This window comes from Scyliorhinus canicula, chromosome 19, assembly GCF_902713615.1.
Source record: "Scyliorhinus canicula chromosome 19, sScyCan1.1, whole genome shotgun sequence".
Lineage (NCBI taxonomy): Eukaryota > Metazoa > Chordata > Chondrichthyes > Carcharhiniformes > Scyliorhinidae > Scyliorhinus > Scyliorhinus canicula.
The window spans coordinates 87,041,591-87,058,638 of NC_052164.1; the positions used below are offsets into that span (position 1 = coordinate 87,041,591).

Genomic DNA, 17,048 nt, shown 5'->3' on the forward strand with positions numbered 1-17,048 from the left:
GAATCGAACCTGGAACCCTGGAGCTGTGAAGCAATTGTGCTATCCACAATGCTACCGTGCTGCCCACAGAGTCCATGTTCAAAAGCACTGAATGCTCCACACACAGGGCATAACTATCCTTTGTAAATTGTAGCTATCCTATTTGATTTTCACAATGGTGGGGCATTCTACCTCAATGAAAGCTAACCCAGTATCACCGATATGATTGTTTTTAACTTTAGAACATAGAACAGTACAGCACAGAACAGGCCCTTCGGCCCTCAATGTTGTGCCGAGCCATGATCACCCTACTCAAACCCACGTATCCACCCTATACCCGTAACCCAACAACCCCCCCCTTAACCTTACTTTTTATTAGGACACTATGGGCAATTTAGCATGGCCAAACCACCTAACCCGCACATCTTTGGACTGTGGGAGGAAACCGGAGCACCCGGAGGAAACCCACGCACACAGGGGGAGGACGTGCAGACTCCACACAGACAGTGACCCAGCCGGGAATCGAACCTGGGACCCTGGAGCTGTGAAGCATTTATGCTAACCACCATGCTACCCTGCTGCCCCTTGTTTTCCCTGCTTTATTTGTGTATCATTGAGGTTTCAGACGTTGGGCCAGTCATTACAGAATATCATACCTCTGTCCTGCTGTTTTAGCCATGATGTTGATATAGCTGATCCAGTTCAGCAATAATCAATGGTGACCCCACGATGCTGATGGTGGGGTGTGGGAGGTGTGTGTGTATGTGTGTATGTGTGTGTGTGGGGCGGGCCTTGAAAATGGTGGTGCTTTTAAATGTCAAAGAGAAGTGACTAGGGTTTTTCTGATTGAAGATGGTCATTGTTATGCAAATATCTGATCATCGTGTTTGATGGAGAAGTGTTGGCCAGTTCACTGGGCTAAATCTCTGCCCTGATCAGAAAGATATCATGATGTCTTTGACATAAACCCGAACCACCAGATGATGAGGAAGGGGAGATTTGGTTTAATGTTCCAATTGTGAGTGGTACTTCCTGGAGTCTGATTGGTTTTCTATTGGAACATGGTCATCTCATTTAGTGATTTCGGTCAGTTAGATTTCAGAGTGCGGGTTTGATTTGGAATTTTAATCCTGCAGACTAGTTGCAGGTGAGCTGCAGATTGTCTCAGCGCAAGTAGCTCAATTGGGCCCTGAAGACCAGGCCGAGCAACCTCCCACAAAGGAGGTGTGTTGGGGTGGTGCCTTCAATCATGGAGGGTGGGTCGCCTAGGGTTGGCAATGGCCTCAATTCTGTTTGCCAGCTCCCGAGGAACTCTGCACAAAAATAATTGGGTGCTCACCTGTTTGAGGACCTCCTCAGTCTATTGTCAGTAGGATTGACTGACCAGTTCTGACCAAAAATAGCATTCAGGGTCCCAATAACATTACAGGACCCTGATTCTATATGAAGAAGGGCAGGTCTATGGGGAGAAGGCTGTTGAATAGCACTAGGTGCATTGTTCATTCGAAGGGTTAACACTGACATGTGCCTCCCTCTAACTGTAACAATTCCGTGATTCTGTGATCACCTGAAAGAGGTGAATGCTTTGGACACTCGGATATATTCCTTTTCAAGATGAAACCTGTGATATCATGGATTGTAACGAATGGTAAGGGAAGATTACTAACCTTATTTTGAGGCTGTTTTGAAGGTGGAACAAATGAGATCTCTTTGAGCGCTGCGTTGATAGACTGGAATCCTGAATGATGACCACGACTGCAGATTCTTCATCGTTGAAGATCACAGGAAGACGTGTCTCTGTGTTAGTTGACATGATTGTTGGTGATGAAGAAGCCCATCCCTGATCTGAGGTTTGGGCACAGAATCTCCTGACCTGGAGGGACTCTGGTGTGAGATTCCTTCCATTGCCTGCACCTTTCTTTGCTTCTGTTTTCAGGTTGGTAGGTTGCTTTCCATCTTGTTGTGCACCAGCTGTCTCTGTGAACAACCTCCTGCTCCCACATCCATTGGCCAATGCCAGCCGGGGTGAGCTATCTTTTCAGCTGGTCTTTGAAGCTTTTGTGAGGTGTACCTTAAGCTTCACTGACCATGAAGCACTGCTTTTGACCATTCTGGAATCCTCCATACATGTTTCATGCCCTGTCCAGTGCACTTGGCATCGCGAGAAAATGAACACCAAGTTGCACAGATTGGCTTTGTTGAGGACTTCATTGTTTGTGATGTAGCCCTGCCACTTGATGTTCATAATAGATTGAATATGGGGTTGGTGGATGCACTCCAGTAATCACTGATTAATACTGAAACAAATCCATGATTCTGACCCATAACAAGAGGGTGCTGAGGATAATGCTCGGTATATTTAATTTTTGGTAGCATTGAATGCTGTATGGTTTTGCCGGACGCATTTCCAGTACTAGGATGCAGACAACACTGTCCACAGCCAATAGCTCTTTGGGATCCTGAATGCTAATATTGAGTTATAATTTATACTGGAAGGTGGTGAAGTGCAAATCAGGACCTTTAACCCTATTCATTGTAATAATCACGTGTTAATATTGGATCATGTCAATATTTTGTTACCTCACACACGTTGACATAAGTACTATATTCAGAATATGATAAGAACATTATCAGAAAGACCAACATTGCTCAAGTTGGCAACGCTAAAGGTTGTAGAGGTCAAAGATTACAGGGGCGGGCCCAACGGGGCAGAAGGAGTGGAGTAACTTTTCCACTTCCCACCACCACCAACTTGTCGCTGGTTGAAGTTAAGGGCAAGGCCACTTGTCACCGTTAGGTGGCGGTGCCGGGCCTTGAACAAAATCCAGCCCAAAGTGAGAGCCACCTGTTTACTGAGCTGCTCCCCGGAGCCGAGCCCAGCTCCAAAACAAACCCCGCGCTGAAAGCCAACTCTCTCTGTAGGCAATGAGGAGATGATAAGGAGCTGAGCGGCATCTCGCAATCGAACAATGCATTTGTGGAGGTCGGAGGTGAGTGAGGAAGAGCTTTGGAGAGTGAATGTTGCTGGAGGCTCCGTCACAACCCGCAGCAGCTTCATTACCAAATAAATATCAGAGAGAGAGAGAGCAGGTCGTCGTAGCCGACACTGCAGGCAGATTGCAACCACCGCTGAATCTTTTTTTAAATTCACGTCTCTATTATGATGAACGAACAGCATCAAATATGCAGACAGGGCAGAATTCTCACTGATCACTTTTACACTGACCTGACCCACACTGTGGGTCAGAGACATTTCAACTCAGTCTCTGGTGCCTCTCCCTCTGTCCTTCTCTCAATCATCCTTCTGGTCGTTCTTTAATGCTTTCTGTTATCTTTCGGGTGATATGGTGGTTATAGAGAGCGAGATGCTCATTAGGAAATGTGTCTATGTCTCTCTTCAGGTCTGACCGATGATATAAAGTGAGTGGAGGCTAAGGGGAGATGGAGGTGCCTGGAGGTGGAGGGGGTTGAGGGGTGAAGGTGCCGGGAATGGGGGTTGAAGATCTCGCAGGCAAGTGAGTCAGCCCAGGCACCGCCTGCAGTACCCGGGTTAAGAGACAGCTCAGAGTTGGCGCTGTTGTCCTGCAAATGGCCACAGCGCACCATTGTATATATTTTTAAATAAATACCCCAAAGCAAGAAATACTCATTGCTCCCCCAAATGTAAATAACTCATTATTTCCACTCATTAAAAAAATAACTTTACTAAAGTCATTGTTGCTGCAGCCTTGTTTAATTCCCCCATATCCTAATTGACCAGTTACAACATGAAATCTTTAGGAATCAGCAGATTATTGTGTTTTATCAACAGGAGAATGTGGGTGTAAACATCTGTGTTCAGTTAAAGGCACAGGTCTGTCCGACTGGTTATCGTCTTTGTTTATAATATCCACTGCACACACTGACATGTTTTCACTGCAAGTTACAGAGAGTCTAGGGAAGTGTAGCAGTAACAAGCGATGTGTACATTAGGGATCAATCCAGGTTCACTGCTGCAGAACAAGAGGGGAATACGGTTCCTTAAAGAGAAGCTCTGACATTCTTGCAGTGGCTCCTCCGCCCCTGCCTCCTGCGCCTTATCTTGGACGCTGCATTGCCGAGCGGTCAAATCTCAGCGCGGTACAGAATCGCGGTGCCTCTTCCTCTGCACAGACCGCCAGTCACTGCAATGAGTGAACACACAGGCTTGCTTCATTCTGCACACCTTGTGCTCCGGAGAGTTTGGGGGTTACAGGATGGGGCGCTCACAGCTGTCTGCAACCCGTACTCCCCCCCCCCCCCCACTGCAAACTTCCTCGCAATTGTCATCTTATCCCTGTCTTCAATTTCATCCCCATAAAATAAAAGATACTCAGTGAGGGGAATGTGTGGCAGAATGTAGGGAGCTCAGAATCATCGCTGCAATCCCAGGTTAGACAACAACTGGTTTCAGCTCCTAGTGCAAATAATATTTTCAATTATAGGGGCAACGCGTCTCTGCGCACAACATCTGGAAGTGTCAGTGGTCTGCCAGATGTGTGTGTGTGCGCGTCTTCACTTTAAGAGTGTTGGTGGGGAAGCCACCCCAGCCCGAAGCAGCGAAAGCGATTTCTCTCCCTCCCTCCGATCTTTATTCGATTCCACACAAGTGGTAGTAAGAGTGATTCTAAACCGTAGCCATTAAATCTTGGCAGTGAAACGAGTTTGAAGGAGGAGGGGGGGGGGGGGGGGGATTGTCACGGTGCAACATTCAGCTCCTGACCATGCCAGAGATACCCTCAAAGTCAAAATAATAAAAGCCTCCATCCCGGCAGAGGGGCAGAACCTTTTCTGGGTGGGATGTGCGTTCTCACTGAGGGGCTGTGCATGATAATATTTGGGTGGGGGGTGGGGGGGATGGACTAACAGCCTCTTAGTGGCGGAGACGCTGCATTATATATATATATATATGTGTGTGTGTGTGAATTGAGAAAGGCAGCCACATCCAATAAGCATTTTCCAGGAGGTCACAGCCCTGATTTGCACGGCCTTTTCACACATGACAGTATGTATATAAAGCAGAGAGGCTCTCACCACACTCCAGCACACCGATAGCAGAGGTAATGGAGCAATCGTATCCCTGCGCTGGATTTTGCATCAGAGGTTGCTGAGAAAACATCTCTGGATTTAATTTCTAAATGAACAAAACAAGCAGCAACTCATCCGCCCCTGTTTCTCTTCCATGAAGGATCCGTGTTGAACCTCAGTGTGTGTGTGTGTGTGTTGGGGTAGTGAGTGTGTGTGTGCTGAGGAATTTCACTTTCTAAAGGATCCACAGTAACAATGTTAGCGGGAAGGAGAGCGATGGTGATCTTGGCTTTGATTGTCGCTTTCCCCAGCTCCAGCCACTCGCTGGACAGTCAGCTAGTCACCCCTGTCCCGCTGGATGGTCAAATGCACTTCCTGAGGAGGGGTCTGCCGGATGGCGGAGACCTGCAGCCGGTGGCTTATAATATCGCAGCCTTCGACCAGGAGTTTTACCTGAGCCTGGCTCCCGACTCCAGCTTCCTGGCGCCGGCTTTCACGGTGCAGACTCTGTCCGCCTCCCCCCGAGCGGCTTTGGGCAGCGCCCTGGGCCACTGCTTCTACTCGGGCACCGTGAACGCCGAGCCCGCCTCCTTCGCCGCGGTCAGCCTGTGCGGTGGCATGCACGGCGCTTTCGGCACCAACGGCTCGGAGTATCTGATCCAGCCGTCCGGGGAGGAGAGCGGGGCTCCGGCAGGGGCAGGAGCCCGCACCACTCACCTGATCCACCGCAGGAGCGCCTCCAGCCCGCAGCTTAACACCACCTCCAGGTGCGGAGTGAGCGGGACCTTTGCAAATATCCAGGTCCTGGAGAAATTTAAAGGTGATCTGATTTTATTTGCTCTCTCTCTGTGTGGCAGGATTTATTTGCAAACGACAGATTTCTCTCTCTGTGGCAGGATTTATTTGCAAACGACAGATTTCTCTCTCTGTGTGGCAGGATTTATTTGCAAACGACAGATTTCTCTCTCTGTGGCAGGATTTATTTGCAAACGACAGATTGATCTAAAGTTATCAGGACGCAGCAACAAAATATGTCCCTTAGAGACATCCAATTGGTGTCAAAATCCACTACTGTTGGAAATAGCAACATTCGTGTGACTTGTTTTAATTGCTTTGAGTTTGAATTGAAGGTGGCTTCAGTTGGTGTCAAGTCAGGTGCATTAGTGAAGTTGTGTCAATGATGCACATCTGCACCTTCAAAGCGTTTTTAACAGGATCTCAGGCATCGACGCCCCACAACCTCTGCCCCATTTTGGTTAAGATCCGGCGTGTGATCGAACCGGAGGTCAGGTGCAATGCCTGTTCTCAGCTTGGGTCAATGTAGCTCTTTTTGGGGGTGGTGGGGGTGGGGGTGATTGGATCCATTTTGAATTGCTTTTTTTTGGAGTTCTGCGCATTGGCTTTGTCACCACGGGAATGGAGCACAATTTAAAAGAAACACTTTCAACTGAATGAATAAAACATGACTGCGCCCCGCCCTCCTCCTTGCTCTCCCCGGAGGCAGTTTGTTGGAATATTTGCACATTGTGACTGCGGCTCTAACGGGGGGGAGGCGAGATTTCCAGATGATTTTCTGACCGTATTCATAAATATCCAGTAAAACATATGCCTTTCAGTCCCCCTCCCCCTGAATCCTTCTCTATCTGGGCCACGGTGGAGTTGGGACCCCGCCCATAGCGCGTTACTGTCAGGATAACAGTCAGCACTTGCTGTATGTGGGACTGGAGGGGGTGAGATCTGCGCTTCACGTGGTCAAACTTGTCATGTGTCATTCGCCCGCATTGCAGCTGTGTATTGTGCCCACATCTGTTGACACTCCCCGGGCAGAGCGGCAGCTTTCTAATGCTTTGCAGACTCTCGCCACCCCCGGTCCGCCTTCACAGCCACGGTGCCTCAAACCTCTTGCAGCTGAATATTTTAACAGAGCAACAGTTTCCCCCTGTTTGGCTGTTAACCCTTTGCAGCCTGCAGTGCCAATTCTGTCTAATGACACTCTGCATCACACCCCCATCTCGCTCCAGTTAACTTCAATGTAAAACATCTAGTTTGCAGTAAGATGACCTGCCCGCCCACACTGCCTCTGCCCTGTCAGATTGCTTGTCTGTCTGGTACCCAGCCCTGGACGAGCTGCAATTTTCTCCAGTCTAACACAGGGGAGATCGAAATCATTGGGCGCCAATTCCACCCATTTGTTCAAAGCAAATTACTGCGGATGCTGGAATCTGAAACAGGAAAATGCTGTACAATCTCAGCAGGTCTGACAGCCCCTGTGGAAAGATTCCAATTGTGTTCATTTCATGGCTCTCCCAGGTCAGTATCAGGCTGCCTAACATTGTACCCCTCCTCATTCACCGCAGCTTATTTCCTGTTGAAATCCTTGTCCACAGTTTTGTTCCATTGCTGTTCTATCCAGCCTCCGACACTCCACTTTCCACACAGTTGCAGCCTGTGTTCCAACCCACGCAAAGTCCAAGTCACCCTTCACGCCTGTGCTCACTGAAGTCCATTGGCTCCTGATCCACCAATGGATCTTCTCCCCGCCCCCCAACAACAGCACTAAATGGCTTCTCCAGCCCAACAACCCTCATGGATTTCTGCATACCTCCATCTCTCACCTCTTGTCCATTCCGCCCTCCCCTTAACCCACCATTAGAACATAGAACAGTACAGCACAGAACAGGCCCTTCGGCCCTCAATGTTGTGCTGAGCCATGATCACCCTACTCAAACCCACGTATCCACCCTATACCCGTAACCCAACAACCCCCCCCTTAACCTTACTTTTATTAGGACACTACGGGCAATTTATCATGGCCAATCCACCTAACCCGCACATCTTTGGACTGTGGGAGGAAACCGGAGCACCCGGAGGAAACCCACGATGTCTACTCCTTTTTCTAAGCCACAAGTGCAGAGAATTTTCCAGTGTTTGGGATTCCCAGTTCCCTCTGGCAGCACACCCCTCCCCCGCGGGTTTCCCAGCAGCATGGGGTGGCTTCAATGGGAAATCCCATTGGCAAGTTGCGGGAGTAGAGAATCCAAGAAACACGTGGCTGGGGGAATCGGAGAATCCAGTCCTCACTAAACATATCTGCCTCACTACTTCCCCATCCTCTTTTGAAACCTAAATGTTTAGTCAGCTGCCCTAGTCATAAATTCCTTGGCTCTGTGCCAATTGCTTGCTGTCTTAGAATATAAGAGCAGGGAGGTTATGATGGTGTTGTATAAAACATTGGTTAGACCACAGCTGAATACTGTGTGCAGTTCTGGTTGCCACACTATAGGAAGGAAGGGATATCATAAGAGAGGGCACAGAGAAGACTCGCCAGGATCATAGATTATCATAGAATTTACAGTGCAGAAGGAGGCCATTCGGCCCATCGAGTCTGCACCGGCTCTTGGAAAGAGCACCCTACCCAAGGTCAACACCTCCACCCTATCCCCATAACCCAGTAACTCCACCCAACACTAAGGGCAATTTTGGACACTAAGGGCAATTTATCATTGCCAATCCACCTAACCTGCACACCTTTGGACTGTCACCTGGATTAGAGTGATGAGAAACTGGATAGGCTCGGGTTGTTTTCCCTGGAGCAGAGAAAACTGAGAGGTAACCTGATTGAGATACATAAAATTAGGAGGGGATAGATAGGGTGGAGAGGAAGGAACTTTTCCCTTAGCGGAGGGGTCAATAACCAGGGGGCATAGATTTAAGGTAAGGAGCAGGAGATTTGAGGGGATGTGAGGAAAACCCTTTTTCACCCAGAGGGTGGTTGTAATCTGGAACTCCCTGTCTGAAAGGGTGATAGAGGTGGGAACTGTCACAACATTTAAGAAATATATAGATGAGCACTTGAAATGCCAGAGCATATAAGGCTACGAGCCAAGTGCTGGAAAATGGGATTAGAGTAGATAGGGGCTCGATGGCCCACTCAGACATGATGGGCTGAAGGGTCTCTTTCTGTGTTGTAAAAACGCTATACTATTACACTCCTGTAAAATGCCTTGAGACATTTTCCTATGTTAAAGATGCTATATAAATGCAAGCTGTTGTTGTTACGCAGGTTATAATGGTTGGCTTTATTGTCATTTCACTCTGTGTCCCCAAACATCCCTCCAAACTCCTCCCGTCCCCCATCCTTCATTCTCACATAACGAGAAAGCAATTAAATCCGAGATGCATCTTTATTACAGAAAGCTATTGAACTTATCTCCTGGCTGGGTAATGACCATTCTGATGATCTCAGTACATCTTAACACCACATTGAAGCTCTCCTCCTCTCTTCGTGATACCTGGGCAAAAATAATCAAATTGATCCAATCTTCTCAGTGACCAAACTCTCAATGCATGGCTTATGGATCACAGCGAATGCAGAGCAATCAGAATGAGGCATCTAACTTAATAAAGGTCCTTCTGTAGCTTTGAAAAAATGACTCTTGTGTGCCTTTTGACTTTCATAAGAATACTTTTGTCACCTTTCCTTTGGAGAAATTCAAATTAATGACTAAATGACAAATAATTAAATGGTGCAATTCAATCACAGAATTCTACCTGGTTTACGAACCAATTGTGGTTTAGGAGTTTATTTGCTTTTCTGCATCACTATATTAGCAGTTTCTTCAATACCTTCATGGGGAAATGCACTGTTTGCTGCTGATATTAACCCATTATGGTTCCATGTCCTCATGTTTGATTCCTGAACAATGTTGAGTGAACTGATGTTGCCTGGTAGAGCAACAATTAGCTTCAGTCCCAGGCAGAGGATGATATTAAAAATCAGCTGGTATTCCTATCCTGGTTACTGTGTAGTATCCTCAGCAAGACATAGGTGGAGGGATTGAAATCAGTGTAATGCCTATGGCTGCTTGAATAGTCTGCCAGCAATTATTGTCTAACTTCGCCCATAGAGAAAGTTGCTTTGCTAAGATACACAGAGCTGTCAGGCCCAGACAAACTTTATTTCAGTAAGAGTTGGCACCTTTAAGTGAAGAGGAGGGTGAAATAATAACCTCCATTCTCTATCAAGTAATTCTCTATCAAGTAAAGTGGGCAGCATAATCAAGGATCCCTCCCACCCGGCTTACTCACTTTTCCAACTTCTTCCATCGGGCAGGAGATTCAGAAGTCTGAGAACACGCACAAACAAACTCAAAAACAGCTTCTTCCCCACTGTCACCAGACTCCTAAATGACCCTCTTATTGACTGACCTCATTAACACTACACCCTGTATGCTTCAACCGATGCCAATGCTTATGTAGTTACATTGTATATCTTGTGTTGCCCTATTATGTATTCTCATGTATTTTCTTGAATTTTGTTTAATTCCCTTTTCTTCCATGTACTGAATGACCTGTTGAGCTGCTTGCAGAAAAATACTTTTCACTGTACCTCGGTACACCTGACAATAAACAAATCCAATCCAATCCAATCCAAGTATAAAGAACAGTAGAGTAACCATTATAATTCTATTAAGCGGAATTATATAATTAAATTTGATGGATAAATCTTGTCCGTGATCTTAAATGCATTGTTGCAGTTCCTTATTAAACAAACAAGGTGTTCACATAGCTGAGCATTTTATTTCAATCATCCATTTTACTAATAAAGTGTTCCCATATGTTTCTGCTTTTCAATAATTATTTTCTGTAATATTTATTTCCCTTTTTAAGAGGTAGCCCTACCTCATGCACCAATCCCAGCCGACAGCATTACTCGAATCAAATCATTATAAGCAGTTTATAAAAGGACAAGAGTTATCCATGGTGGGGAGTGGGAGAGGGGGGATAGTGGCAGCACTGCTTCCAGCAAGGCTAACCATTCAGATCTCTGGAGACCAAACAGTTATGACACATTCTTTGCATCCACACATGAAACATATAATGTTCCACACACTTATCCAATGCTACTGGACCCACAATCCTAAGAGAAATGGAGCTCAATTTAGCATTTTTAAAGTGGAATACTTTCAGACCTGTGAGATTTACTAACCACAAGGAACTAGAGATACAAGAGCAACATAAGGGGCCATATTGTAGTTCATATTGATTTCATGTTTCAGTGTGCTAAACATGATAATGAAGCACGTATCAACAGTTTTCCACATGCTTTGCGATCACTGGAACCAGCAAAGTTAACACACACTATAGTTATAGTTGTCACTCATCTAATTACTATCCTTGCAGACTCATTGACTGAACATGGGATTTAATTATTTGATGTGGTTATAAAATTAGAGTGAAAGTCTATTATCATAGAATCATAGAATTTACAGTGCAGAAGGAGGCCGTTCGGCCCATCAAGTCTGCACCAGCGCTTGGAAAGAGCACCCTACTTAAGCCCACGACTCCACCCAGCCCTGTAACCCAGTAACCCCACCTAATGTTTTGGACACTAAGGGGCAATTTAGCATGGCCAATCCACCTATCCTGCACATCTATGGACTGTGGGAGGACCGGAGCACCTAAAGGAAATCCATGCAGACATGGGGAGAAAGTGAAAACTCCACACAGTCACCCGAGGCTGGAATTGAACCCCGGATCCTGGAGCTGTGAGGCAGCAGTGTTAACCACTGTGCCACCATGCCGATCTATTAATCAATAGATCAGTAACATTATTGTTGTTGTAAGGCAATAATGTTTTATCTCCATGGATGCGATGGTACATGGAAAAGATATCAAGGGCCATTAGTCCGAGCAAGTCTGACCCATTTAAGTAGACCATCTTCAATACACATTCCCAGCATATCCTTCATTCTCTCCTCTGCATTAAGATTGCTTCTTGAATCCAGAATGATAATTCATGCCTACTCATAATTAATGATATTTTTGATGAATGGGATTTGGCAAGTCTGACTCCAGATAGACAACTAATTGACCCAGCTGCTTTTTGGTATTATGGATAACGGTGTAATTATGCACTTGGATGTTTAAACTCTGTATTTATTTTGTTTAGGGGAATGGCAATGTTGTTGGCTCCTGATACACTTGTCAACAGTGTATCCTGCCAATTGGAAATCTAATTTTAACAAATTCACCTGGTTTATTATTAATAATAATAATCTTTATTTGTATCAGAAGTAGGCTTACATTAACACTGCAATGAAGTTACTGTGAAAATCCCCTAGGCGCCACATTCCGGCACTTGTTCGGGTACACAGAGGGAGAATCCAGAATGTCCCAATTCACCTAACAAGCACGTCTTTCAGGACTTGTGGGAGGAAACAGGAGCACCCGGAGGAAACCCGCACAGACGCGGGGAGAACATTCAGACTCAGCTCAGACAATGACCTAAGCTAGGAATCGAGCCTGGGTGCCTCGCACTGTGAAGCAGCAATGCTAACCACTGTGCTACCGTGCTGCCCATAATCTGGAAGCTTCACCTTGGGCATTGCTATCCGCTTAACCAATGGTCATTTTTAATCTGGTTGTACCGGTATGCTAATAAATCCAATCTTAAAAAGCCATTTTATAATATGATTATGCCCGTAATTGGGTACCCATATCATCAGCTAAGTATTCCATTCACCTGAAGTTTAATCATCGAAGATGAAAGTATTTATTTGTGAGATGCACTTTTAAAACAAATGTCTAGTTAATGAAGATAGCAAATTGTCCTTCTGTACTTTACATAACCAGTGTCAGATGCTGACTAACATTTAAATTTTCTGCTTTTAAGCATCCCATACCATGGATCCTTCACTGGAAGGGAAACGTGTGAGTAAAAAGACCAGTCGATCCAAACGTTTTGCATCAATACCCCGTTTTGTGGAAACCTTAGTAGTGGCAGATGAGTCCATGGCCACCTTCCACGGTGATGACCTTAAACACTATGTCCTGATGTTAATGGCTGTGGCAGCCAGGTTATACAAACATCCCAGCATATTGAACCCTGTCAGCATTGTGGTGGTAAAATTTATCGTCATCAATCATGAAGACAAGGGCCCAAAAATCTCCAGCAATGCAGCCCTAACTCTGAGAAACTTTTGTGCGTGGCAGAAAAAGTTTAACAAGGCCAACGATAAGAATCCTGAGTACTATGACACAGCAGTCCTTTTCACAAAGCAGGTATGTCCCGTTATCTCTTTTTCTATTGTGATTGATGGCAGGTCAGTACTTATTAACAGTACTGAGAAGTCAGTCTGTGGTGTTGTGGTGTTCTATCCGTGTCGGCTCATTGCCTTTCCTCACTAGAATATAGAATGATTCTACTGCCGATGACATGGATGTATTGTCAGTTCCATGTTGACAACTCAGATAACACTCTGCTTCTGCTCTATTTCTTACATCTTGTTCCAGGAATTTGACATTTCCTTAAAATGTGACAAGTTTAATCTTTATGCCATGTTACAGGTTGTAATGAACTGCGTAACCAGTTAATGCTGAATATGTCATGCCGTGAGGTTCTTTCATCAACAGAAGAAATGTGTAAAAGCTCTCATTTTATACAATGTGTTTCCAATGTTTCTGCGGAAAATGTATCACAGATCCTCGTGCAACTCCTAGCCGTATTTTAACCTTGTATTTCTTTAATTGTTATTCAGGATATGTACCACATACAAAAATGTAGCAAAAGGCAGGACTAAACTGGCTCTTTAATTGGCATGTCCTATTCATATGCAGACTTAGGCATCTTTGTTTGAACAGGTCAAAATTTAATGTGCCAGAACAGCTCTATTTCTGGACCACTGGATCATTGACCCTGAAACTTGTGTCTGCTCCTCTTCATTTGGACAGCTTGTGTGTTTTATTCTGTCAATCGTTAATGACTAAAGTCTCCTCAGCTTTACAAGATCAGTTTCTTGATGGCTTGGTTATTAATGGGACATGTTTAGTTTAGATACTTACTCAATTAAATATACACCAGGTCAAACTAAAATTACAATGCTAAATCAGCCTTTCACTTGACCTGATCCAATCAGGTAATGATTAAATACTGCAACAAGGGCTTGTGTGAAATGACCCAGCCAAATGAAGTGGAATAATATTGATCATTCTTTGAGTCAGCAATCAGTCTAAATCAAACAGCTCCTTTTTTGCTTTGTTTTTTTCTCCCCATCACATCTGACTCTTGTTTGACTCTTGTACAAACATCTCTCTTGTACCTTCCCACTGCAGTCATTCTTAAATGGGCCACAAAATGACTATCCATCTATGGAGTATACAAATAGAGCTCAATTCTGTTCTTCCTCAATACCCATCGATGCATGCAGCCTGATCATTAGACAGCGCATAAGAGTGACACCCTGCCTGAGTTTGATATTCTAACCCAAGCCCAAGGGCACTGAGGCCAATTGTCGCACCATGACCGCTTTTATTGGCTTTTTTGCTGTGATAAGTGTTATTTGTTTCACAGAACTACAGAGCTTTGTTTGCCTGCACTATATGACCATAGATGTTTGCAGGTGCGTTCCTCATCTTAGTATGGTTCAGAATGATTGATTCACTAATGCATTCCGACCTTATAACCTGCAATAGGGTGGACCAAGTATTTAATGATTCCAATCACCACAAGACTGCATTTTGCTATCTGAATGTATCCCTACACATTTAGTTTTGGGTGAGGAGTGCACAAGTTCTGCTTCCCTTCAGCTTCAGATAGCCTCCTATTTATGGGAGCGATTCAATGGAAAAAACAAATCTGATGGTTTTGGGATTGTTTAACGGGGTGCTTCCCGACGGCTGCTATTCAACAGCACTTTGCCCTTTTCTTTGCTTCAGGGAATTTCTCTCCACTGAGGCCACACTTGAGTCATTTCCTGTTGCCGATCCCCCCTTTTCCCCCCTCCCCATTTTAGAGCACCCCTCCCCCAACCTCAGGGCCACCCCCAGGAAGACAGGAACACCCCCTCACCCTCCCATTCCACCTGGAAAGGACCCCTACCCCCCATCCACTGGGTCCGATCCCTGGCAGTGCCAACTGGGCATTCTGGGACTGCCAGCCTGTTACCCTGACAGTTCCCCGCCAGCCTGGCAGTGCCATTGTGACATACTGGCAGTGTCAGTGTGGCAGTGCCAGGGAGCACGAGTGGCACTATCAGGATTCAAGCCTGGCAGTGCCAATGCGTCCATGAGTCATAGGGAGTGCCAGGATTCCACCTTGCCCTGTCCCGACCACTCGGGGATTTTTGCCACACCGTAGCATAGTGGTTAGCGCTGTTACTTCACAGCGCCAGGGACCCGGGTTCGATTCCCGGCTTGGGTCACTGTCTGTGTGGAGTTGGCACATTCTCCCCGTGTCTGTATGGGTTTGCTCCAGGTGTTCGAGTTTCCTCCCGCAAGTCCCGAAAGACGTGCTGTTAGGTGAATTGGACATTCTGAATTCTCCCTCAGAATGAAAAATGAAAATTGCTTATTGTCACGAGTAGGCTTCAATGAAGTTACTGTGAAAAGCCCCTAGTCGCCACATTCCGGCGCCTGTCCGGGGAGGCTGGTACCCGAACAGGCACCGGAGAGTGGCAACTTGGGGATTTTCACAGTAACATCGTTGCAAAGTTAATGTAAGCCTAGTTGTGACAATAATAAAGATTATTATTATGGAATCATGACTGGCCCACGTTTGTGGAAACCGATACTAAACGGCAGCCTGGCCAGGCCACCCAGACTGGCCGTTAGGTCCCGGGTGCTGGGAGAATTTCACAAACGCATATTGAAATGAGCCCAGTAGCATATTTCAATATGCAGATCTGGATCTTGCCCAGTGAGGGTGAGATCCAGATTGCAACATTTCGTGAAATTCAATGGCCTCTCACGAGCCTTCTTGTCAGATTCAATGACCTCGTCCCGACACCAAGTCGGGTGCGACTAGGCTGCTAAATCGCATCCTATATTTCTGTACTTCCTGATTACTATCAAAAAACACAATTCGTTAACCTGTTTTTGGCATTTGTGTCTGAGGCCACTCATCAGTTACCCTCTCATGCTCTGTTTTGGTGTGCACCATGGTCACTTTCCTTTCTGTAATTGTTGTTTCCTTGTCTTCCTGGTTTTGCTCTCTGGTTTAAAACAGCCCCAATTTGCAAAACCTAAGAGAGAAGATTCTCCAACTATAATCCTTCAAAGAACATGTGAACTAAAACAAATGTTGCCATCTGTTTAGCTGATGTTGAGGCCTATGTCTTGCTTATATTTGAACCAAACCTTGGAACTAGTTATGTGATGTAATTTGAATGTAACATCCAAAAGCATAAGCAATATTTATTAACCTTGTCATTACGACATTGTAGTCGACAGAATCTCCCTGGAAATCTCTGGTATTTGCAGATGGGACCATCTATTTTAATCAATTTACTTGATTTTGAACCATGCAGCTTGTTTGAGCAATATACATGGCCATTTGCTAACCTCAGCACAATATAAGCAATAATACATTGTGCTGAAATTGTTTAGAGGGGTTGGAGCTTTATGCGAAACTTGGGATGGAGTTTGCAACATCTTCTCAAAACTGTTATATTCTTGTAGTGGAGAATCATAGAGCAGTACAGCACAGAAGGAGACCATTTGGCCCATCCACACTGTGATCAGTGTATCCAAAAGCAGGCTCATTCTTGAGCTGTCCAGTTTCTGCATCACTGGGAGTGTCTTGAAATTGCTGATTGCCCATTTCTTCCTTGTAAAATGAGCCAGTGAAAGTTGAAAATTAGGTGCGAGGAGGAACTTCAGTCACTTCTTGTTCACCCAATGCCCAACCAGTGCAATGTTTTGGTGGGCCACTATTTGGGCAAAAGCATGTCTGCCCATTTCTAATGGGAGGCTTAAATCAAGGCAGCATGGTAGCACTGTTGCTTCACAGCTCCAGGGTCCCAGGTTCGATTCCCGGCTTGGGTCACTTTCTACGTGGAGTCTGCACTCTCTCCCTAATTTTGCAAGCGTTTCCTCCGGTGCTCCGGTTTCCTCCCACAAGTCCTGAAAGACGTGCTGTTAGGTGAATTGGACATTCTGAATTCTCTCTCCACCCAAACAGGTGCCGGAATGTGGAAACTAGAGGCTTTTCACAGTAACTTCATTGATGTGTTAATGTAAGCCTA

General features: G+C 45.6%; 1 protein-coding gene across 1 annotated transcript in view; it reads left to right on the plus strand.

Moving 5' to 3' along the window:
• The first annotated feature begins 4,941 nt into the window (after nt 1-4,941).
• LOC119953979 (A disintegrin and metalloproteinase with thrombospondin motifs 15-like) overlaps nt 4,942-17,048 on the plus strand; it is a 47,606-nt gene continuing 35,499 nt past the window's right edge. Inside the window, exons 1-2 of the mRNA XM_038778755.1 lie at nt 4,942-5,845; nt 12,701-13,089. Of these exons, the coding sequence (XP_038634683.1) occupies nt 5,281-5,845; nt 12,701-13,089 (954 nt within the window). The 5' untranslated portion in view covers nt 4,942-5,280. The remainder of the gene's footprint in view (nt 5,846-12,700; nt 13,090-17,048) is intronic.